This window comes from Arvicanthis niloticus, chromosome 14 (assembly GCF_011762505.2).
Source record: "Arvicanthis niloticus isolate mArvNil1 chromosome 14, mArvNil1.pat.X, whole genome shotgun sequence".
NCBI lineage: Eukaryota > Metazoa > Chordata > Mammalia > Rodentia > Muridae > Arvicanthis > Arvicanthis niloticus.
The window spans coordinates 15,808,380-15,833,472 of record NC_047671.1 but is presented as its reverse complement, the minus strand read 5'-3'; the positions used below and the strand labels follow the sequence as shown (position 1 = coordinate 15,833,472).

Below are 25,093 nucleotides of genomic sequence, written 5' to 3'. Positions count from 1 at the left end.
TCTTGACTGAACTAGCTATATCTCAAGTACTCAGGAGCCACGTCATGTGTGGCTGGAGGCTTTAACCCAAATGGAAAACAGTATGTCCTTCGTGGACCTCCTCCAGCTAGGGGCCTGTAGATGCTGTCTCCTGAACACTGCAGGCTGGTGGAATTCTCTGAGGCAGCCTCCAAAACGTCCTGAGAATAAGCATATAAAACCTCAGGTTCCACGTTGATAAAGTTGGGTCTCTATACAGCACTCTCTGTCCCAAGCACTTGTCATTGTCATCATGACAGCATACTCATCAGAACACTGCCGCTCCCCCACCCCGTCTTTATAGATGAAGGAACTGAGCCACGAGCGATGAAGTCATTTATCCAGAGCCGCACCACAGACTGCTGTCAACGCCTATGATTTCATACATCACACCAGTGACCCTCAAACTCTTGTTCATACGCCCTCTGAGAGCTTTGGAATAAGTAGACTTCACTTTTCACTCTAAGTCATAGCTGTTGCAAATGGGGCGGGTTTTTTTTCTTGTATCTGATACGTAAACTTTAGTTTCATTGTTAACTATGTTCAATAACCTGGGTAAAGTCATGTATTAATTCTTATAGATTATTTGTTTAATTCTTTCAGACTTTCTACCCATGTAATCAGATCATCTGCCATCAATGACCATTTTATTCTTTTCTTCTTAATTCTTATTTATTTATTTAGATCTTATTCTATTGCACTAGCTATGACATTTAAGGAACTACACTGTGGTGCATGCCAGGGTCATTTAGACACCAAACGAAGAGAGCTATCCCACTTAGAGACGCAGACCATGTGGAGGTCGCGAGCGCCACTTGTGGCATGGTTTCTGGTGTTGGCAGCAGGTGATATTGAGCGTGTCTACAGGTCCAGGCCACAGCGTGTGTACCATGGGGGTGTCCAGAGGCCCTGTCTTGGAGTCCTTTGTGCAGCGTGTACGCCTTTCCTCACTACTTGCAGTGGACACTGAGCTTGAAGCACCGTTCCCATGAGGCCTCTCTCTGTCTGCCACCCTGGTCGGAAGAAGACCAGTGGGTTCACTCTAGGGATTGTGGAACAGCAGCCTGCCAGCCTCCATGTGAAAATGGAGGAAGCTGAATCCATTCAGACCACCACCACTGCCCTGGGGGGTGTCAAGGAGATGCTTGCCACACAGCTGTGAACGAATGCAGCTCTGGAGAGGCCAGTTGTCCCTAGCAGTATGTCACTACTACGGACAACTACTGGTGCCAGTGTTGGAAGAGGCAATGCCCATCTACAGATGAGATGCTCTGCCCGCCCAGGGGAGCCCCCTCCCTGGTGACCCCAAACTGTACAACCGGAATGGACAGCGTGGTGAGGGAGTAGGCGCACAGGCTGTAGTTCTGGGTTGACAAGCTAGAGCAGAAGCTGCAGTTGGCACTGGCCCCACTGGCTACACAGCATGGCCCCTGGAAGCCTGCTGGCCCACTCCTTCCGGCAGCTGGACCATATCGTTCACTGAGAGAGCAAGTCTCCTTCTCGGAGGAGCAGCTGGGATCCTGCTCTTGAAAAGAAAAAAAGATCTGTGATAGTATCTCACCTCTCAGGTTGGACTGAGCTGTCACCCCTTACATCCCTTCCAGCCAGGGTACAGGTGATATCTGGTGGTGCCTGTGAGCAGAGGCCCTGCTTGTCTGTACCTTCCTCAGGGACCTGAGAATGGGGACTGGGGTCCTGTGTGACTCTCCCAGTGGGGCTTTCCAGAAACAAGAGCTCCCTGCCCAGGTGGGGATTGTCCCTATCTTTGTCATAATAAAGCTGGGACGAAGAAAATAAAAGGAGCTATACTATGTATATGGTACCAAGTGGGCATCCATAAATGTTTCTTAGAGACAAAGTTTTTATTAGTAGGTACAGCATTTCCAGATATTACTTATTAAGATAAGGGCATTCCTTAGTCTTAATGTGATCAAAATTCTCATTCTAAACGAGTGTTAAGTTCTGGGTCTGGGGAGACCGTCTTGCCATCCTCTCTCATCTTTTGTTGCTGTGAATACAAGTGATTTTTCTAAAGCCAAACAAACTTTGCATTCCTGGAATGAACTTCCCTTACGAAGATGTCTTTCTTAATATATGTCACTGGATTCAATTAGCTAATTATTTTCTTCAGGGTTTTATGGGGAAGATTAGCATGTAATTGACCTTTCTTTTAATGTCCTTCCATTTTGACATCATCTGGATTATACTGATCTCATAAAATGAGTTGGGACAGGATCGCTTTTTTCTACAATCTAGAAATATCTGTGGAAGGAAGGTGTGTTTCTTCCTTTAGACTAATTTGCTAATGGAAACCAGAAAAACTGGTAATGTTTTTCAACTTTTAAAAGTAATACTCTTATGAATTCTTTGAAATTTTCATACTATGTACTTTCAACTGTTTTTAAAGTAATGTATAAGTGTTGGTAAGCTGTGTTTTGGGTTGTTCTTTTTCCTTTTCTTTTTTTTTTTCTTTTTTTTAACTTTTGAGACAGGGTCTCACTATGTTGGCATTGCTGTCCTGAAACTCGTGGGCTCCAGACCTCCCCCAAGTAGTTGGGACTGCAGGCAAACACCACCACATTTATCTAACAGTTTGGGAAGGAAGGGGAGTTTGCTTTGGTCTGTGTTTTTGTTGATTGTTTTGTTTGGGCTTTTTTTGAGACAGGGTTTGACTATGTAGCACAAGCTGGCCCTGCTTCAGCCTCCCAAATGCCAGGAGCACCAAGATGCACCACCACAGTCAGCTCCCAACTTTTGTTTCCTTCAGAAGTTGCTTTAGTAATTTTACCTAATATAAAAATTATTTATGGGATTATTTTTTATCACATTAATATTTATACTGTCTGTACCAATATCCCCTTTTACATTCCTAATAGAGGTATTCTATAAAAACTATTTCAAAATAATCTATCCTTGATCTACTGAAGAACAGATAAATAAAATGCAGCATATCCACAAAGTATTATTTAGCCATAAAAATAATAAACTACTGATGGGATGCATGCTGAATACATGCTGAATGGAAGAAGCCATTTACAAAGCTTGTGCTTTACAAGTGTATTCATATGAGATGTTCAGAATTAGCCAGCAAACAGATCCAATGTCTCCCATAGCTTGGGGGCTGGGGAAGGTAAGGTGAAGAGTGGGGTTGACTGACTGACAGAATTATGGGATTATTCTGGAGGATAATAAAAATATCTTAAAACTGGTGGTAGTGATAGTTGTCCACTGAATTCTAGCTCAGTGAAGTTGTCCATCTTCAACATAGCACTATGAGTTTAATACCCAGCACAATAAAAATCAACCATCCAACCAAACCAAACCAACCAAAATCCAAACCTTTTAATACTGGACAAATTACATCCTCCCTCAATTTTTTTCTAATCACAAATTGAAAAGTACCCAATCATTTCACATTTGAGCCTCGGTACCAGTGCCTGTTTTCATTGTCTTTGGATACTTGCAAGGTCTCCATGCTGACAGTACCACAGCATTAACATGGCATTGCCTCTTCTGGTTCTCAGGAAGACTGATGCTAGAGTGTCTCAGAAGATGGGATGCCTGTGTATCTCAGGAATGTCTGCTAGTTCCAAGACCATTGTCCTAGGTAGCACTGCCTTGCTGGAGAAATGGATTATGTTCCAGTCTCTGCTAGCTGTACGCAGATGTATCAAGGCCCCTGGTGAGACAGGTCAGCATTTGGGTTGCTGACCCAGACCTGGATGCTTTGAGATGTTCAACTCCAGTCCAGACGTGTGGAAGAGATATAGTCAGACTGACCTATCATCACTGGAAGTCATAACAACGTAGAAAACAACCTGGACCAGATAACCTTGTTTAACTGGGTAACAGGGAACTAAACACTGCTTAGCTCTGCCTCTGGCTGTCTGCAGAGCTTCTGGCAGCTAAGGGGATTAATATTGCTGAAAAACTTGATCCCTCACTTTTCTCTGACACTTTTTTTGGTGTGTGGGTGAATTTAATCTTTGTACCTGCCATGTCTGCTGAGTGTATAATTAGCAGGCTGGATCTGAGCAGCAGGGCTTCTCAGTTAGCTTTATTTAGGGGTGGAATTATTTTTCTTTTCTTCCCCCCCCCCCTTGAGTAAACTTAGGCACCCCAACTTCCTTATAATCTTGACTATAACAGCCTTACTTAACCCTCAGAGTCCATCAAGAACACAGAAATACCCGAGTCTAGGTATCAGTTAGAGTTACCTTGTCCTTTAGATGTGAACGGAATTGGCCCGCTGTGTGAGTTAGTACCCCCTAACCTTCTGATCACTTACCTCTAACTACATGTGATGTAAACTGTTCTCCATCAGAAATTGTCTTGTTTCCCTGCTGCTGGCCATCTTCCCCAGGACATGGAATTAAGAATTTGCTCTCAATTAGTGCTGTGTAGCACTGAGGAGGAATCCACTGAACATGGACCTAGCAGACTCAGAAGTTTAGGATAACCTTTTGAGAAACAAGGCTAGAAATAAAACACACCACTCAAGGTAGCCTGTGTCAGCGCCAGCGTCGCCAGCTCACAACTACTACAAATTATTTTCTTGTTTCCTAAAACAAAACAAAACAACAACAACAACAACAACAAAAAAACAAAAACAAAAAAAAAAACCAAAACAACAACAACAACAAAAAAACCCAACTGGCTGAGGCGGGTAGACCGCTCCTCTACCCTGTGCAGTCTCCAGACTCCGCCTAAGGCTCCCCCTTCCCCCTTTCTTCCTTTGCTCTAATACCCTTATAGACAGCAGAAGCCAGTATCCAACTTTTTAGGTAGAGAAAATCTTTTTCTAATCTTTTCCCTGACTCTAGGGTTTTGTCTCCATACCTTAGAACACCAAACTAAAGTTTCAAACTGTTATTTAATCAGGATTTGCCCGCTGAAGCCATAGGCAGGCATTTGTTCCTCCTCCTCTGTGTCAGAGATTAGGTCTGTACATTTTGTGTGTTTTTAACATGAACCAGGAAAAAAAATCCATTGGATAACAAAGTTCTAAATATTAACAAAATCACAGGACAAGAAAATATGATCCAGTCAACACTCTTTATTGAATGCCTTTGATGTTCCAGGTACTGAGTTAGTCATAAAGGGGAACAGAAGCAGACAGTGCTCTGACCTTGGGTGGCTTACAGAGCTGGTGTGGAGGAGAAACATCACATACAGAGGCAAAACGAAGCTGTGACCGACAAGTGTCAGGAAGATGGGTTGAGGGGCTGAGAAAAGTACACGTCCTAGCAGGAGCTGGGCAGGCCGACTTCCATGAGGCCTGAAAGCAAAGCTAAGACCCAAAGGTTCACTGGGGAAATTTGGGGACTGGCAAATGCCATTTCAGGAGAAGGAAGCAGGCCACTGGGAGGCTCTGTATCATCAGAAGAGCTTGAGGCCAGTACAGCAAACCTGAGTAGCACTGGGGGGTAAGATTAGCTTAGAGAACTGGGTAAAGCCAGACCACTACCAAGTTTCAAGCCTGGGAAAGATGGCAAAAATTTACACTGTGGGAAAAAACTCACACTGGCTGCAGTATAGATGATGAACAGGAATATTACAGAGACTTGAACTGTCAGCTACCTGGAGTATCTATGTGGAGACGAGTTATCCAGGGTAGTTTATCTGTATGAATGTGCTATGATATAACCACTGTACTAAATGGTTAGTACTCAGTTGTACTAGTGATTCATAAAGCCACCACAGAAGCAGTAACCTGTCTTGCTTCCCCTAACTTCTTGCCCCTTCTCTCCCAAAGCTTCTTTCTCCACTTAAAAAAACAAACAAACTCATTAGTACACATTAACTGTACAGAAAGAGTTTCATCGTTACATTTTTAGACATTCTTATAATCTGAATCCACGCTTAACCATTCATGTTCCCTCTCTTCCCCCCTTGTTTTTCTAGGGTGGGGGGAGGGTCAATAGAGACACTGGGGACCAAGCCCAAGACCTTGCTCAGGCTAACCCACTGTTTTATCCTAAGCTACATTCCCAGCCACTTCTCTTGCTTTTTAAAATATAACATGCTTAAATAGTTGTTTTTCATTTTTGCACGTCAAAGAAAAGAAAACTTATACACTATTATCCCACAGTTTCCCCTTAGACTTAGTTCCTCTCTGTCAAGAAAGAATATTCAAAGGTGCACCCAGTGTTTCTTCCTTTTTAGTGTCCCCCTAAAAAAACAAACCAAACAAAAGCCCCACGTACTCAAGCTCTGGGATGCTTGGCAGGCATGGAGTCCTAGGCTCCATCCTCAGCACCATGTAAACCTAGTGTGGGCTCCATCCTCACTACCACATAAACCTAGTGTAGGCTCCATGCTCAGTATCACATAGACCTAGCATGGTGACATAAGATGGTTACCTCAGCATTCTGGAGGTGGAGGCAGAAGCATCACAAATTCAAGTCATCCTTGGCTACATGGCAAGTTCAAGGCTAGCCTGGGCTACATGAGACCCCAATCTTAAGGGAAACAAGAAGAAAGAGAAAGAAGGGGGTCAATACCCCTATTAATCTCCATTTCACTAGCCCTCAAATCTGTCAGTAAAGACAGATCTAGTACAGTTCACTGTAAGCATCTGCCTTTGTGAGATAAAGTACCATCATCATCCATTTACATTTGAGAAGGATTCTTAGTTCATTAATAAAAGGAACAGTAGCAAAATTTCAAGCTGACAGAATATTCAGAGAAAAAAAAAGAGTTGAATTATCTGTATTAAAGATATTTGCACCAGGAGGCAAAACTTATCTTTCCTTTTTATACTACAAATCAAAGTGAAGCAAGTGCTCTACCACCAGGCTGTACTCCCAGCCTAAAAATTATAACATTTTTTTGGGAAAGAAATATTCAAAACATTATGGGCAGATAATAAACACATGTTTATAACCCCAGCTCCCAAGCAGGAGAGCGTTAAGCTTCAGGCCAGTTTGGACTGCACAGTGAGACCTCGTTAAAAACAGGGAGAGATGAAAAAGAGGGTAGAACTTAGGTTTTTAAGTTGACAAAGTCATATCTTCACTAGAATAAAGCAGGACACTCCTGTGTGGCAGTGAAGAGTATGAATGAACATGAAAAATGTTACAAGTCACATTTTTTTCTGTCATTTTTCTTTTTAAAGATAAACCAGGCTTGGATTTTCCTGCCTTAGCCTTGCAAATGGCAAGGTGCCAGGCTTGTGCCACCATGCCTAACTAAGATGTTCTTTAACACAGAGAGAACTAGAAAGAGGAACTACTCGGAGATAGAGATTTGAACACAAGAACCTTGTGTCAGTTTTACTTCTACTCACAGAAAACAACCTCAGTGCTCCGAGATAAAGACATTATTAAGTGATACAACTCTAACATGACATTAAGTCCCGCACTTTGAGAGACTATGTGATTCGAATGAGAACGTGGGTCCGGCCTTGTCGGCAGGCCCTGCAGTCAGTGTCCCTCTGTAACACCCGTCTGGCGGGCCCTGCAGTCAGTGTACCTCTGTAACACCCGTCTGGCGGGCCCTGCAGTCAGTGTCCCTCTGTAACACCCGTCTCTTTGCCCCTTTATGGTTTCTCAACCTTCCAAAATTCTTTTTATTGTGCCAAAATAATGCCTCACAATTTCTTACAGAGGATTTTCTGATAATAAACTCCTAGCTTTTGTTTGTCCAATAAAATATCTTTATTTTGCTTTAGGAAAATAGTGGAGGGATGTCAGCCTTCATGTAAAAATATGCATGCATAAAGTATATAATACACAAACATATATATAAGAATCTATAAAATATATATATATATACCTTCAATTTAAATACATAGAAAAAAAACGACAATTTTTTTTCTCCTAGGCTAGTTCAGTACCCATGTCTTTCAGAATCACCCAGGCAGCTTAGCAAGGCAGCGTCAGGTCCACTCTGACCTCCTATCTTAGTCTCTGGAAGCAGAGGCAGCTGCTGCAGCTACGAGACCACTAGGCCTGAGGCAGGCTCTCCCTGGGGTGGAGGTGACTGCCTCTCACCACATCTATAAGAATCACTAGATGACTCATTTTTCCAAATAATACCTGATGTGGCATCTAATTCTAACATGCACATCCTTTACCTCCTATTGGAGGAGTTGGCTCATCTATTAATGCAATCATTATATTATTAACTTTGGCAGAGAATATTCACATTGGGAATAAAGGTTTTAATTTGTGTCTCTGAACAGGCCTAGAACTTTGAGGTAATTATTATTTAGTACTAGCGCAAACTGTGCAGCATAGATGGTGTTCCTGACCCCCACTGACTAAACTACTGTGCTGTCACCATCTCCCCTCTGTAGCGATGGAGGAAACAGGAAAAACAATCCCAATGTATCTAATTCGCAGTAAACTACCCAGGACCGTGTGTTGAAAGAAACCAGAATGTTGAAGAAAATGCCATAAGATAAAACTTAGTCCAAAGCTGCACTGACTGTTTCAGTGAAACACTACCACGTTATCAATATTGCATGTGCGTTGCCCCATACGTTTATCTCTGTGTCAGGAACACAAATTCTACACAAATCCTGCTACTGTTTTTGTAGCCAAGAGACCCAGTAATGGCAGCTAAGCTGGGCAAAGCTATATCCAACACTGCACAGAGTGTTGAACTCTAGCTGTAGCAATAGCCACAAAATAAGTACCCTGCACAATGGATTACTTTGTCACATCTGCACTTTAGGAAGGATTTTTCATATTTAAAATTTAAATCATTTAAGTTTTTTCATCTTTTAAAAATGACTCATCATTGAAAATCTTGTTCCCTCTCACTACTGAGTCAGCTCAGCAATCCAACTCCACCTTTAGGATTATTACGGCCAAAGTAATTTTAAGAAAAAAAAATCACTCAAAACCAACAACAAAAAAATCTGTAGTGCAGGTCTGGTGATACATCCATACCATGTTCACATTTATGCATTCAGGAGCGTGGTTTTCACTTCTTGATGGGAATGCCAATCACCATAAAATCCTCTGCTAGAGTCACTTCCTGGAGCTCTAACACGGACTCGGCTTGCTTCTTCAGTTCTGCGATGCCATCTGTCCCCCCTTCTCTAGCTAAGGTGGTTGGTTTGTACCTCTGACTGAAGTGAGTCAGAACTAGCCTCTTTGCATGGCACAGCTTTGCAAATGCCGCTGCCATCTGTGGTGTGCTGTGGCCATGCTCTTTCGCCTTGTCCATCTGGGAATCATCCAGAGTGGCCTCGTGGATCAACAGGTCTGCTTCAAAGCACAGCTTCACTCCCCCATCCCCCACAACCCCAGAACAGTCACCCAGGATGCAGATTTTTCTTCCAACCATAGGCTTTTTTAAGACATCTTGGGGAGAAATTGTAACTCCATTGTCCAAAACAACAGAAATTCCATTTTTCAGCTTCCCATAGGCAGGACCTGGTGGCACACCTGATGATAAAATGAATAACATCATATCAAGGATATGGAATTATGATGTGCCAAGAGACACCTTAAACAGCTCATAGCAAACGGCAAATGGCAAAGGCATCCAGGAGCCTGGAGCGAGCTGCTTAGCAGTTATCAGAGCATTTGCTGCTCTTCTGGAGGACATGGATTCAATGCCCAGCACCCACATGGCAAATCACAAATGTCTACAAGCCCAGTTCCAGGGCTTCTGAGGATGACAGGCATATGCATGGTATATAGACATAATGCAGACAAAACCCCCATACATATAAAATTTTTTTTAAAAATTTAAAGGCATCCAATCATTTTCAAAGCTGAAAAAAAAATGCTTTACTACTTGCAGACAACTGTGACATGGGACATTTAAACATTTTACAGGTTCAGTGTTGACTGTTGTTATCAACAGTGGCTTTATGCTTGCAAAACTTTCCAAGCACATCTGTAAGCTCACTTTTAAGCTCTGAAGTAACACTTAGACCTTACTACACTCAAGATACCAGCTAGGATTTTTCTGCTTTGCATGGGATTTTCTGCTTTCCAGTTTTTGAGGATCCTTTATTTATCATAACAGCAAAAAATAGATGTAAACAATTTTATAGTCAATATCTCTAGTCAGAACAAATGTCTCTGAACTGACTGATTAAGGAAGAAACAAGTTAAGGGAGGACTAGTGGGGTCATACGTTTGGGTGGGGAGATGGCAGCCAGTTGAGACACTTGCAGCCAAGCCTGACAACCTCATCTGATCCGTGAAACCCACATGGTGGAAGGAGAGAACTGACTCCTGCCCTTTGACCTCCAAGTGTACACACATGCAACACACACACAAGCATCCAACAAAACAAACACAAAAATAGAGCCAAGGGACATTTAATGCAATTCTGCATGCTTAATCATGGTGGTGGATGGTGGCAATTCCAGATTTTCAAGCTCGTGCTGTATTAGTATAGATTAACACTATAGAGCATTCTTACAATGTTTAAAGTTTCCAGATATAACAGCATTTAGATCACAGAAAATGTCTTTGGCCTCGTAATTTCCTCATTGTCTAGAACAGCATAATGTCTCAGTTGGGAAACAAACTGAATACCTAAAAATTAGACAGAGCCACCACCATTCTTCCAACAGGGATACCATACATAGCATGCCAAGCCAACTGTAGTGCTGAGGCTGGAAATGGGACAGACCTGTCCTCCATCTCTCCAGAAATGGAGAGGTCTCCTCACTGAAGCACCATGGCCTCATAAGGAGAACCACAAAGCCTTCTGGGAACAGTGCCCTTCTTTGTGTTTCTGTCCCACTATGATGAAGCATGGTTTGTAAAACTGGGTAAGGTGCAGTGTTGGGAAAACCAAACTAACTTCATCAAGATTGAATGAGTACGCAAGGTAAATAGAAAAGAAACTCTTGAGGTAGTTGGCTGCTATTATAAAGACCTATGGTAAAAATCTTTACTCCCAAGATGCCACTGAAGGACCAAGGAGATGGCTCAGTGGGTAAAGTGCTTACTTGAGCAAGCAAGCAAGAGGACCTGAGTTCAGATCCCCAGCACCCATGTGAAAAGCGAGGTGGTACTTGCATCTATAACCTCAGCACTGGGGGAACAGAGAGAGGTGGGTCCTCTGGGCTTGCTGAGTAGTCAGTCAGCCTAGGCAAAATAATGAGCTCTGAGTTCAGTGAGAGAGCCTGCATCAAAAAGGAAGGAAGACACCTCTGGCTTCTGCATGCGCACATATGGGTGAGAAGACACACACAGACACACACCTACAGCTCACACAAAGATGTCACTGAAAGCATACCTCAGGACTATGCACACTTCGAAGTCCAACCAATCTTGAGGCAGAGGCTGGAGGATCATGAGTTTGAATTTGAGCTATACAGTGAGTTGTAGGCCAGGCTGGGCTACAAAGTGAAACCCTGGATCAGACAAAAATAAAAACAGAAACAGATTTTAAAAAGTAACTTCAAAAATGAGACAAGAAGATGGGCAGCAGCTTAATGGTGGAGCACATGGGAGGCCATGGGCTTGAACCCCAGCGTGGCCCAAGTACAGCAAAAGGAAAGTTCAAAGATAAATCCTGGATGCATCATCCCAACTCAAACCAACTCATCCCAACTCCTGTCAACTAAGACAGGGCTGGGCCTGGTTGCACAGCCTGCACCCCAGCTCTCAGAATGATCACACATTCAAAGCCACCTTGGACAACTTGGATCAGGTAAAACAAGGTAAAGGGGGTGGAGCCAGCTCAGGGGTAGGTAGTGCTTGCTTAGTGTGCGTCCTAGGTTCAACTCTCAGTGTAGACAATAAGGAAAGAAAAAGGAGTGTGAATCCAAGGAGCTATCAAGAAAAGATTCAAATAGATTACAAATTTGAGTTTTGTTCTGAACAGCATCTTTGGGCCAAGGAAGTGAGCATAGGAAACAGGCTCCCGAGACACCCTCAGTGGCTTCCTGTTGGAAGGTAAAGAGAAGGAAGGGGTGCTTACCCAGATCTCTCAGCTTCTGTGCATTGAGTTTTCCAGCACGCTTCTTTTCCACGACTGAAAAGCCAAAAGATGGAATTCTATGAAAGAGGCGAAATGCTTTTACCACAAACTGTTCGTCATCAACCAGACAGTATGAGTTTTCTTCTGCATCTAGCAAGATAGTTCGTCCTTGTCCTTTGGGAGAGCTGTCTGCTTCATCCACATGTGCAAATTCTCTTAGTTCTTCCACAGGACACTGGTCAGCTGTAGGAACTAGCTCATGAACCACGTAAGGAAAAACCAACTCCGTGTGAGAGAGCTCCATGGTTCTCCAGATAAAGTCCCGAAGCCCGACAGGGCCGTAGATTTCAATAGGCTGCCTAGTGACCACAGAGCCACTCTGCAAGCTGATGGTACAGAGGAGGCCTGGAAGGCCAAAGAAGTGGTCTCCATGGAGATGTGTGATGAAGATCTTGGTAATTCTCCCTTTTGATTGAGGCGAAGAATATATTAGAAAAGTTTTCAGAAATAAAAACCAAGACAACTGTTTTATGGAGCATCCCACCCCAGCTGCATGCTGGATTCACCTTGTGCAGACTAACAGTTGCTCTACGACTGCGCTGCCACCAAGGAACATCCTCAGTCCCACAGACACTGACTTTAAACCAAGCCTAACAACTTACATAACGAGTAGTCAACTGAAATTACATATTCTGTATGTTACTATAAACTTATTTATTCATTTTGTTTTGCTGTATGACTTCAAAGAAGAGAAAAGAGACGTTATTATTTGGTTGATTGGTGGGTTCTGTGTATATGTGTGTGTGGAGGGTGTTCATGGTGTTGGACACGAGCATGCGAGAGCAGAGGAGGGGACTGGATGTCTACCTCTACTGCTCTCTACTTTAGTACCTTGAGACAGTGTCTCTCCTAAACCAGAAGCTCACCATTTTAGCGAGGCTGGCTGAGCACTGAGCTCCCAGGATCTGCCTCCCTGAGTATCCACTAATGCTAGGGTTACAGGCCCCACACAGCCATGCCCAGTGTTTTACACGGATGCTGTGGATTTGAATTCACGATCCTGTGCTTGCACAGTGGGCACTGCTACCCTTGAGACATCTCCCCAGCCCTACTTGGTTGCTCTCTGAGACGAGATCTCATGCTATAGCCCATGCTAGCCTGGAAAGCACTGTGTAAGCCAGGCAACCTTGAATTTGTGGCAATACTCATGCCTTAGCTTTCCAAATGATAGGATAATAGGTTTGAACTACCAAGCCTTGCTTTGGTGGCTGGTTTAAATAGGATAGTATCTTTTTTTTTCCCATAACTATCTTCAAATTACAGTGTTTTACAGCTTTCCAATTGTTTTCTTATATATTCCTTACTTTTTAAAAATAAAAATTTAAAGTATATCAAGATAACTCACCTAACTAAAAAGGCCTCAAGCATCTTTCAGATACACTGTCTCCCAAGGTTCCCTCTGAGACTAGAAACATGTGCCTAAAGCAAAAGGAAATGTTCTTCTGGCTCCAGTTGACTGGACCAGGTCTAAACCTAAAACTGCCGTTTAAGGTTTCCGTTCTGAGCAGGGATTCACCAACTAAGACTGAGATGTGTGTCCCAGGGAAGATGTGGGGGGAAGGGCAAATAGGACAAGGACAGAGGAAAGAAGAAGAAAAGGAGGAGGAGGACTAGGAGAGGCAGAAGGGAACACAGAAGGGCAGAGGGAAGGCAAGCACATCAGATACTGGCTGGCATGCAGCAGAGTAAAGGCAGATCCTGACCATACAATATGCGGGCCCATGGGCCCAGCTCTTGTCTCCAGTCTGAACCTACACGGTAGCCTTTTCAGTGCACACTGTTTTAAGTTACAACTCTATTTAACTGATGGTAAACCGAATTTACTGCTGGTAACTGGCAGGACGCCACATAAGCATTTTCTGAGATGCACCACAGGCATTTTGAAAGTAACAATCATAACCAGCACATTTCCAGTAGAACAGGCTCAAGGGCCACCCATCTGAACTATACGGTACCGTAAAAGTACAGGAGCAGTTTATTGATACCATAAAAGAACAGGAACAATCTATCACACTGTGATTTGTTCTGACAGCAAATGCTCTCAGAATAGTCTTCCCAGAATGACTACACCCAGGCTGCCTGGCCGAGAACAATGGTTAGCTCAGAGGCTGACTTGGGTCCCCCAAGGACCCACAGAGGGGATCTCTAATTTCACAAGATTCTTCTCTCCCTACAGATGACTCCTCACATGCTACTTTTGCTTTTCTCCTCCTCAGGTCTTGTTTGGTAACTTCTGTGTGCTGCTGAGAATTGGCTCCAGGGTGCCACACCCGCCTGGCAAGGCCCAATCACTGAGCTACCCCAGGCCTCTTCCTAGCCTTTTTTTTTTTTAAATTTTAAATGAAGGATGTTTCTTAAATTTCCCCCTTCCCCTTTCCAGGCAGCCTCTCAGTATGACCCAAGGCCTCTAGAGATAAAAGAACTACAGTAGCCACTGAGTCCAGATCCCATGTTGGCCTCAAAGCTGCCAACATCAGACTTTTGGGGCCTTCTCACTATCTCCTGTGATAGCCAAAGCTGAACACAAACAGCCTGGGAACCCAAAGCAAGCAACGCAAAGAAACACAGTTACCAGTGTCAAGGTGGCCAGACATTTCATTTTCGAGAAATGTGATTTCTGAGATACAAGGAATGGCAGCCACAGTTACTGAAGGTATGAGGAAGCTACCGATGAAGAGTAAAAATCACCCGGCTTCCTCTCCCCTAGGAGGAAGGAAGTGGTAGGAAGCACTGCCCACAACAGAGCAGAACACTGAGCATCCTCCTTGGTTGGACATGAGGATGAAATTTAACCTACTGCTCTATAGTATGTGGTGTGTGTGTGTGTGTGTGTGTGTGTGTGTGTGTGTGTGTGTGCGTGCGCTGTTTGGCTAACAAAAGCAGATAACGTCAAAGTGTGGTTCCATTCATCTAAAGTACACATACTTCTATATACACACTCATACCATTATCATGCCTGTATGTACAGATTATATACCTACAGGAGCTAGGAACACTGCTCAGTCGATAGTGTTTGTCTGTTGTTCACAAAGCCCACAGTTCACTCCCCAGTTCTACATAAAGCTGGATGTAGGAGTGCATGCTTGTAATCCCAGCACTTGGGATGTAGAGGCAGGAGGATTGAAATTCGATCATGGCTACATAGCAAATTCAAAGCCACCTGGACTACACAGAACTCTGCCTCCAAGGAAAGAGAGAGGTATAGGAGGTGGGAGGTGTCTATGTGAGGAAGACTTGGGCTTTCTTACTTATACTTTCTTCAATAAAAACATGTGTTCAAAAATTTTATAATTAAGAAATTTTTGTTTGTTTGAGACAAGGTCTTATGTAGCCCAGGCTTGACTCAAACATAGAAGATAGCCTTGAACTCCTAATCCTGCTGCTTCTACCTCCTAAGTGCTGGGCTAGCAGGACTGTGTCACCACAGCAACCTCAGCAATGCTTTCCTCCCTTCCTTCTTTCCTTCCACTCTAGCTTGTATACACACGCACACACACACACACACACACACACACACAACACCAGACCTGGTGGCACAGGCCAATTATTCCAACTACTAAGAAAGCTGAGTCAGGAAGACGACAAATTCCAGACCTGCCTAGGTTACTGTGTAAATTCAAGGAGAGCCAAGGGGTAACTTAGCAAAACCTTATCTCAAAATAAAAATTGTGAAAATACAAAGTACTAAGATATGTACTTTGCCAATTGCACCACGACAATTTCCAGTCGTGCCAGACATATACTTATGTAAATCAGTTTAATTATTTCCCACTTTTAGTGCTGGGGCTAAAGCCTGGCCTTGCACGTATTAAATCCATGCTGTCCTACCAAGTCCCACTTAACCTTTTTAGCACTGTTAAGATCATGCTTTGCAGTGGTTTTAGGGATCCTTTTATAATCATTTCTTTTGCTTGTTGATTTTGGTTTTAGTGCTGGAAACTGGAACCACTGTGTTACACATCCTGAGCAGCTATTCTACAATTAGTGCACCTCTTTCATGCTATATTTAAAAATGCCTCGTTTCCTATATTACATGATAGATGGCTGATCCCTGGTCCCTACAAGTATGTGTCTTTAAATATCAAGTGCCACGCCCTCTGATAAGCTGTAGCAGCTCTGATTTACAAAGACCTCAAAAGTGGGAGGCCCTCAATGTCCATCTGTTCACAATGAACAGTGCTTACTACCATCTGCCAGGCACCGTGTCACCAAACATACCTCACTGTACATCCATGTGCAAACAGAGAAACAAACTACATGCATAACACAGTTCCAGATACCAAGGACACTAAGAAAACAGCCTTTTAGATGAGATTTAAATGATGAAAATATAATAATTGATAAGCTAATAAAAATTATTCTAAAAGATTTAAATGATGACATGGAAGCAGCCACGTAGGATACAAATGTATGTGTGTATGTGTGTGTGGAGAGAGAGAGAGAGAGAGAGAGAGAGAGAGAGAGAGAGAGAGAGAGAGAAATATATAATATGTATTATATATTTCTTTTAGCAATCTTTTTTGAGACAAGTTCTCCCTGTGTACCTAAGGCTGGCCTCTAACTCACAATCCTTTCTGCTTCCTGGGTGCTATAAGACCCAGCAAGCGCCACACACCTGGTTTATAACATCTCTTTTAGGCAGAGTTTGTAACCCTGTTCATTGAGACAAGAAATGCATATTTAAGCTGAGGTCAAGCCTGGGATACAACTGGACCTGATACCAGGTCTGCCTGAGCCCAGCCAGAGACTTTCACCACTGGATTCACCCTCCAGATGCTGCTGGTCTTGGATCACCACTCCATTCCCTCAGGCTGGACTTCAAGTCTCCCCAGGCCAGGAATGATTTTTCTTCTCTCAGCAAGATAAACTTCTCTGAGATGACTACCAGAATAGCAGGGGGAAGCATCCTCCTCCTCCCCTGACCACCTATTGACCTTTGCATTCTCCCGTGACATTATCTCCTGGTGGAGACAAGTGCCGCACCACTCCCTTGTTAGGGCAGGGACCGTCTGCTACACCTGCTGTTCCTCTCCTCATCTTGCATGCCTGGGCCTCCACAAATCCTCGCTCTCGACACAGGATGAATAAAAGGCAAGTAAAGGTGTACTTGACATTCGGCAAGCACTGCTGGGTGCCCGACACGCTTCCAAGTCTTGCCAGACATTGTTCTAGTTATAAGTGGATACAGCTTTAGGCTTATTACTGAGCAACAGGGTTCCTGACAGCCAAGAGCATGCAGCACAACAGAGGGCACTCCCAAGTAAGCTGGATGCACACTAACCTGCTTTAAGCTGGCTTTTCATAAGCTGGGTCTGTGTTCCCTCCCCACAGTCAAAGAGCCAGCACTCGCCCTCACACCGGAGAACCACCGCAGAGGCGCCCCGGGTCGGCGATGGATACGCTGCTCCTGTCCCAAGAAAGGTCACATCCATAGACATCTTCCACCCTGCAACAGAAGCATCACTGAAGGTCATTAGAAAATCACTGTACCAAAAGCTCGCTCCTCTGAGATTTATGATTGGTTGACTTTTGGTGCTGGGGATAGAACCCACATCTTCGTCCTTGCTCAACATGTGCTCTGCACGGAACTACACCTTCAATTCTTGCTTCTACTCTGGAATAATGATTTGTTTGGTGGTTTTAAGTGGTGCTGGTACTGTACCACTGAGCTATACCCCAGCCATGGTCTTAACTGGCTAAAACTACAAGTTACCAAAGCTCGTGTAACCATGCACACACAAACACATATAGCATGAGAATCAGGAGGCAAAGCCACCCGCTACTAAGACTCTCAACCTGAGTTTATCCCTAGAATCCACACTGGAACTGGTGAAGGGAATCGGTTCCAAGTTGAACACACACACACACACACACACACACACACACACACATCCCTGGCATTGCAGCTAAAACACTGTAATTGAATTCCAACCCTATGACAGACTCTAAAAGGCAAACTACAGAGAAAGAAGAATGATGAGTGTTTGCTAGTGTTGTAAGGGAGAAAAGAATTAATAGGAAAAATCACTTTTTCCTTTGGTGTTTGGTTTTTGGAGATAGGGTTTCTCTGTATAGCCACGAATGTACTAGAACTATCGCTATAGACCAGGCTGGCCTCAAACTCAGAGATTCATCTGCCTCTGACTCTCAGGTATTGGGATTAAAGGCGTTCACCACCACCACCTTTCAGGGAAACACATTTTTAAGGAAGTAAAACTATTTTATATGACACAGTATAGAAATGCCATTATATGGAGATGTAACCTGGGGTAAAGTGCTTACACAGCAATGAACAACACTCTGGCTTTGACTCCAGTACCCCATATACAGGCAAAGAAATATTATACATTGGTACACACAATCACAACACAAGAATTCAAATTAATATGTTTCTTTACCAATGAAATGAACCAACTGAAGTCAAATCAGAATTATAAAGGCAGGTTTATTGAGAGACAGCTCTCTCGAGAGTTCACTGATCTCACAGGTGGTCAGGGAAGTCTAAGCCTAGGCGAAGGCAAGGGGGTTTTATAGAGCTGAGGTGAGGAGTGATGACGAGCCAGGTAGGACCTGTGATCATGTCCATACATGGTCAAAAACTGAACCCCTGGGTGGGCTTCTTAAGTGGGTTTCGGGAATCTCAGAGACAAGGGGTAATGACATGTTAGCCTGGAGTTTTCTCTGTGCAGACAGGGTTGAGGGAAGGCGAGTAGATGAGGTTTCCCAGCTTGTGCAGGGGATGAACAGGGGTTCCAGCCTAACCCAAAGAGCATGTGTTTATAATTGTCAGTACTGGCTCATCAACTTACCAGACTAATGTCACTTAGTACAGGGATAAATGAGAATGTGCAGGGTGAGATGCTCTCTGTTTCCATGTGTTGTACTAATTCACTAAGTCCTACTAAACAGTAAGCCCCACCTGGGTTTAGATTTGGCTAAGGGTGTAAACAAGAGACAGCATTTGATCATGCTCATGAAGTGGTGGTCACAGTGGTCCCTTCTGAAGGACCAGGGCGCTGTATAACAGTGTTGCTATTTCACACTGCAATGTGAAGCAATGCAAATGGTGTGCTTCACTCAAAGACCAGTTCATGGTTGGTCAGTTTGCCTTTGCCCTTCTCCCCCCAAGTCCTGAGGCCAAACATGGGGCCTTGTGCACAGATCAGAAGAGCTCCAGCCACGGCTTCATCTCATCTCAGTGATCTGCTACCTAGTGAGTGTGCAGATGTCTGCCAACTCCGGGCACTGTTCTCACTAGATCTAGGTATGGTGCCACCTCTGATCTGTGTCTGTGATGGGAGATGTGTGTCACATGCAACAATGAGGACCAGCTGAAACCTATGAATAACCAGTTCCACATGAGTTAGAAATTTAAATACAAAAAAAAAAAAAAAAAAAAAAAAAACCCTGATAAAATATGTCTTAAAAACTGGTGTCAGAAATATGGTTCAATAGGCGAGCCTTTGCCCGACATGCAAGATGCTCTGTCTCCATCCCCAGCACGAGGGGAGAAAAACCAGGACAGTCTCGATACAACCTTGCAGAGTGCAAAGACTTTCTTGCAAAGGCAAGAAGCTCTGAAACTTAAAAATAAACTCATCTACTTCACAGTACAGCGTTTTGTAACATCTGTGTATCAAAACTCAGTGAAATCACATGAGAAAAAAAGGTTAGCATCTACAAAACCTTAGGCTGAGGGAAGATGTCAAAAGGAGCAGAAGCATTTCTGTAAGAGCCGGATGATTGGGGGGGGGGAGCAGGGGGAGGGCTGTGCCTGCTGCTGGGCAGTGCTTTCTAATCCTGACAGGGAAGTCTCAGTAGTATGGTTGCCTAAACACAGCCTGTAACAAGCAGTCCCACCCTAGATGAGGAGGTACAATCAGTGGGTGTTTAGGGAGGAATAACCAGTTTTCTCCAGACAGCCACCTGATAGATATCTGCTCTGTCCTGCATGGATCCAGGAACGGACATGCCTGAGGTAGCAAGGGAGCAGAGACAAGACTAACACACCAGACTTACACAGATAGCTGGAGTCGGTGGGCTGAGCTCTATCATATAGAGCTGACCGTTGAGGATTGGTGCACACAGCTGAACAAGGAGACAGAGTTGTTGGAGCATTGCTGGATTGAGGAGGCAAGTCTAGCTAACCTCAGTAACTGGGATCTCTGTAGAGCAGTCTGCTAAGGTGGACCTCTCCGTGCCCTGTCAGCAGCACACGTTCACTCCACATCTCACCTAGGGCTTCCTCCACTCCCCACTTATGCAATCCCAACTGATCAGCCCTAAACATATGCACCTGTGAGCAGCACGAGACGGATTCAGTGGGCCGTACGTACACAGATACATGTGTATGTGTGTATGTAGCAACGGTACTGAAGAGGCCATGAATGTGAAGCGGGAGGGGACAGGGAGGAACTGGAAGGGGACAGGGAGGGGCGGAAATGATGTAAACACAATCCTTGTGTGTAAAATTCTCAAAATTTAAATTAGAGAAAGTCACAACTGTTTAAGAGAGTAGAGCCTCTGAAATGGCTCTGCAGTACTGAAAAGTACTTCACTGAGTAAGGAGCTTGCAGCTCAGCCTGAGGACTTGAGTTCAGTCTCTGGAAGACACACGGTGAAGACAGAGAACCAACTCTCACAACTCTGACCTGCACAGTGCCCCTTCCAGCTCATGTGTACACATACACAGTAATAAAGAAAATAAATATTAACTTTTAGTTTATGGAAATGCATTTAATGAAAAATACTGACAAAAGGAAAAATAAGGAGGATACATACCAAATCACAGAGTACATTCAAAGTACAAACAAGCATGAAAAGTGCCCAGCCCCCCAGTAGAAACGCAAACTGAACAAAGAGACTCAATTTCCCACACATCAGTTGCCAGATGCTAACAGAGTAACGCTAGCCAAAGCTGGTTGGGATGGTGGGAAAAGGGGAAACGGGTGTAATCACAAGTTACGATGGGGGAGGGGTGAACTGCTATTACTCTGTGGGAGAATAACTTGACAATAAATATTACCAGTATTGATGATACTGTTGATTACAAATCCAAGCAATCTCACTTTCTGGAATCTAACTATAGGAATAAAAATGTCTGTATAATAATGCTTACTATGGTACTTTTGGATGGGCTAAAATATAGAAACAAGTTACAGTTAGTTATGTTGACAGGAAAATGATTAGTTTACTTCTTAATGTTAATTATTCTGGTAAATTATATTATTCTATAGGTAATAAACACTATGCTCTGTAACTACAAGAATAACAATGAGAAAAATTATAAATGGCCCCAGTACAATCTGATTTTTTAGAACCATGCCTCAGGCCCCACACTTACATACGACAGTGTGGTGTGAGGGGTGTACAATGTACTGTCACGATGACTGGACTCCTGGGTCTTCAGAATGATGGGAGGACAGACTGAGGAATCTCTGCTAACTTCAGTCTTTGGGTTGTTTTCAGTTGTAATGAACAATGTCTCATTCATTTCTGCTTTATATTTAACAGTGATAATGTTTTTAATGTGTCAACAGGACAAATATGCTTTTATAACTACACGTCCTTTACTTTCCTTTCCCCTTTGGGGAGGGCTCCCCACTCACTTCACCCTTCACACCCTCTCACATGAGGCAATTATCCAGGCCTTAAGGTCACTGGTAGCATCCCTTCCATGAGTTACTCCACATTTCTGCCTCTAGACCACGCTTACCATTCAACAATTAAGTAGTTTAATGTACACAGGCTTATTGAATTTTTGTTGTTTATTGTTGTTTTGCACTTTTCAGGAGGTAGAGATAAACAGTTAACTTAAAAAGCTAGTGAAACACAGAAGGAAGAACGAAATGTAATTGTTACTGGAAGCTAAGTGAGGGTCGTGTTGTTTGCCACTCCGCTGTAACACTGGCAGACAGAAACTGAGGAAGGAACTGAGTTTCTTTACAGTTCTGGCCAGAACTGGGGAAAGAACTGTTCTCAATGGGTCTCTGCTTTGCCAAGAGCAATGCTATGATTTGCAGAAAGATGGATCAAAAGACAAGATGATATGCACATGGGAGTTTAGCTCTGAGTCCAAGTCATCAGAACTGAAATAAGTCTCAAGCCAGGGCTCCTGGCTGGGCATTCCCATTCCCAGAAAATACGTCCTAATCGCTTGGCTGAGTCTTCTACCCCGACTTTACTAATCACTTTGCAATCCCTAACGAATAATGGACAAGTGGTTGGGGCATATCAGAATTAGCCAGGGAACTCTAAAACACCAACGATTAGGTCCTACCGTAGAAATATTACACAGGAAATCCTTTGAGTAAGGCACATGCTAAGTCTGAGAGTATGTTTCCCCTGTACAGTGTACACTGAGTCACATTTAAGAACTATTTAGTGAACCAAGCTAGGTGGTGCACATCTGTGGTCCCAGCATTCAGAAGATGGAGACAAGGATCTGGGCTATCAAAACAAGCCAGCTTTAGCTACATAGTAACTTTAAGGCCAGACTTAGCTACATGAGATACTCTCAAACCAGCGCAGCAAACAGACAAACAAAAAACTCCTTGTTAGAAAACTATAACCCAAGGCTCATAACCTGAAATCATTAGTCAACATTTAAAGCAAAGTGTTGTGGGTTTGCTTTGGTTTGGTTTGGTTTGGTTTAGGTGGGGCATGGTGGCACATGCCTTTAATCCCAGCTCTCAGAAGACAGAGTCAGGCAGATCTCTGTAAACTCAACACCAACCAGGTCTACATACCCCAGGCCACCTAAGGCTACATAGAAAGGACCTGTCTCCAAAAACAAAACAAAACAAACAAACAAACAAAAAACCACACTGAAAATTCCAGAAGCTAGAGAGCTATCTCAGCTGAGTAACTTGCCTGACTCAAGAAAAGCTGTTTTCAGCTTCCCAGTGCTCACATAAAGACCTGGTCTGGTGGGCTGCGTATATAACCCTAGGCCTAGGGGAAGCAGACAAGCAGATCCCTGGAACTGACTGGCTAACCAGGCTAAACATCTTGTGATCGAAAGAGCTTGGCTCAAAAACTTAAGGTGGAGAGTGGTATGGAACCCGTGCAACACTGATTCTGGCCTCCATATGCATTTACACACATATATGCATACACATGCACACCCACAAAATTCAACTGAACATGGTGGTGAATACTTCAGATCCTAGCATGGCGGGGGGGAGGGGGGGAGGGGGGGAGGCTAAAAGTATAGGAACTGAGAGTCTGAGGGCCAACCTGGGCTAGAGAAACCTTGTCTTGAAACAAAAACCAAAACAAACAAACAAAGGGAGAAATTTGAAACACATACAGAATTAGACATGTCAGTACAATACATTGGTACAGAGTATTCACAAAGCTTCAAATTCTCAATGCATGGACAACCTTAATTCACCTACACTCCACCTTGACCGCCAGGGCTCCAGAAGCTCTAAGTGGCATGAGGTGCTCCCAACAGGCCCGACTCGGTTCTAGCATGTCTCCTTTCCTGATGTAAATATCTACAAATGATCACTGTCAAGATCCATTGGTATATTTGTTAGGTATAGCCACAAGGTGACAAGTCAACTGCCATAGTTGTTAGCTGGCATCCCTCTCTGTAACTCCTTGGCCAACTATCTGGTTACCTGTTAGAAAGGTCCATGAAGAGGGACAAGATCTTATTTAACTCCCGATGATGCAGTATAAAATACACAGCCTCCATGAAGTTTTCAGGTAGAAAGCAGGCAGGGCCAGAACCAGAAAAAGCTAAATACCAGTTCACTAAAGAATTCCACAGAGACAGAAAAGGCAATGTGCAGGCTGTGGGGAAAGCCATGTAGGATACTTGAACTGGCGTTTTAGCTAGGGGTTAAAAAAAATTAAAGGGGATTGGGCGAGCAAGAGACAGATGTTACTCTTGTAGTATGTGTGTGTAGTTTCTTTGGTTCCTGAGTTGGATAAACTGATACGGGAAGAAGACAACAGGGAGAATGTAAACACCAGTTGGATAATGGACAATATGAAACGCTAACGAGACTGACTTATGGTTTTATGTTCAAAACCAGCCATTGTGTCTTATAGACCAGCATTTAGGATATGAAGTAGTTACATTTCATAATCACTTTACAACAACATCGGGGAAGGTAATGGTAGTCAAACAAGCCTGACCATGAATTGGGAATTTTTTTTTTCCACGTATGCTTGAAATTTTTCCCCCAATAAAAGGCTTAAAAAACTAGACTAAATGATCAAAACCCTCCCAGTAGGTCAGCGGGCAAACAGCAACTATTTAAGCAATGGTATACGTTTTGTGACATGTATCGCTCAGGGAATTAGGAATTTAAAGTGACCAAGCCACATTCGGTCCCTGTCTTCTTGAACAAAACAAACAAACAAACAAAAACCAGCAGCTGCTCGATTTTTCAAGATCGCGATCCACGTTCGAGATAGTGCGCAATTCCAGTCTTGACAATGCTGTCACTTGTCACCTCGGGCCTGACTGCAGATCACAATCTCTGCTGACCGTGGGGACATCCCACAGCACCTGGGGGACTAGTAGAGACCGGCGCTCCTCAGTTTCCAGGCTGGCAGCGCCGGGCCAGGGGTGCAGGCGGGTGACACCGCCGCCCCTCACTTCAGAGCCGCGTGGGCCCGAAAGTGAGCGGCCGGGCCTGTGGCCGCCGCGAGCCCGGGACACCGCGCGGCGCGTCCTCGCTGTCGGGCGCTCCCGGGACATCTGCGCCCGCCCCGCGGGCCTGCGAGCTCCGCGGAAGCGCGCCCGCCCCCCTCGGGCGTCCTGCCCAACTCACCCTCTCCCCGAGGCCCGCCGGAGCGGAGGGAGGCGCAGGCCGGCTCCGAGGCCCAGCAGTGTGCAAGCGGCGACGCGCAGCCGGAAGTGCGCCGCCCGGCGGTCCGGCGCGGACGCTCTAGGCGCACGGGAGGTGCGCGGGAAGTCCGCGCTCGGTGGCGCCCGTCCGGGCGGGCTGCGGGGAGGAGAGGGTCGCAGGTTCCCATCCACTCCTCCGTCTCCGTGTCGCGCTGGCTGCGATGCTTAACCTGCTGGAGCTCCTGACCCCAAAGTGGAAACCTTTACTCTTCCGCCTTTGGTTTGAGTTTCGTGTCCCGTTTTCCA

General features: G+C 44.3%; 1 protein-coding gene and 1 pseudogene across 1 annotated transcript; one reads left to right on the top strand and one right to left on the bottom strand.

The window, feature by feature from the left end:
• The first annotated feature begins 811 nt into the window (after positions 1 to 811).
• LOC117720087 (epidermal growth factor-like protein 7 pseudogene) lies at positions 812 to 1,852 on the top strand (annotated as a pseudogene).
• Positions 1,853 to 5,054: 3,202 nt separating this feature from the next.
• Elac1 (elaC ribonuclease Z 1) lies at positions 5,055 to 24,857 on the bottom strand. The gene is made up of 4 exons (XM_034518690.2): positions 24,771 to 24,857; positions 17,261 to 17,425; positions 11,920 to 12,384; positions 5,055 to 9,416 (listed from the first exon to the last, which is right to left on the bottom strand). Exons 2-4 carry the CDS (start codon positions 17,415 to 17,417, stop codon positions 8,950 to 8,952), a joined length of 1,089 nt encoding a protein of 362 aa, XP_034374581.1. The 5' UTR covers positions 17,418 to 17,425; positions 24,771 to 24,857; the 3' UTR covers positions 5,055 to 8,949.
• Positions 24,858 to 25,093: the final 236 nt, after the last annotated feature.

Coding starts and splice junctions, on each gene's coding strand:
- Elac1 (XM_034518690.2), bottom strand. CDS start 17,417: ATGTCTATGGATGTGACCTTTCTTGGGACAGGAGCAGCGTATCCATCG. Junction 12,385..17,260: donor GAAAAGCCAGCTTAAAGCAG/GTTAGTGTGCAT, acceptor CTCAATCAAAAG/GGAGAATTACCAAGATCTTC. Junction 9,417..11,919: donor ACAGAAGCTGAGAGATCTGG/GTAAGCACCCCT, acceptor TTTTATCATCAG/GTGTGCCACCAGGTCCTGCC.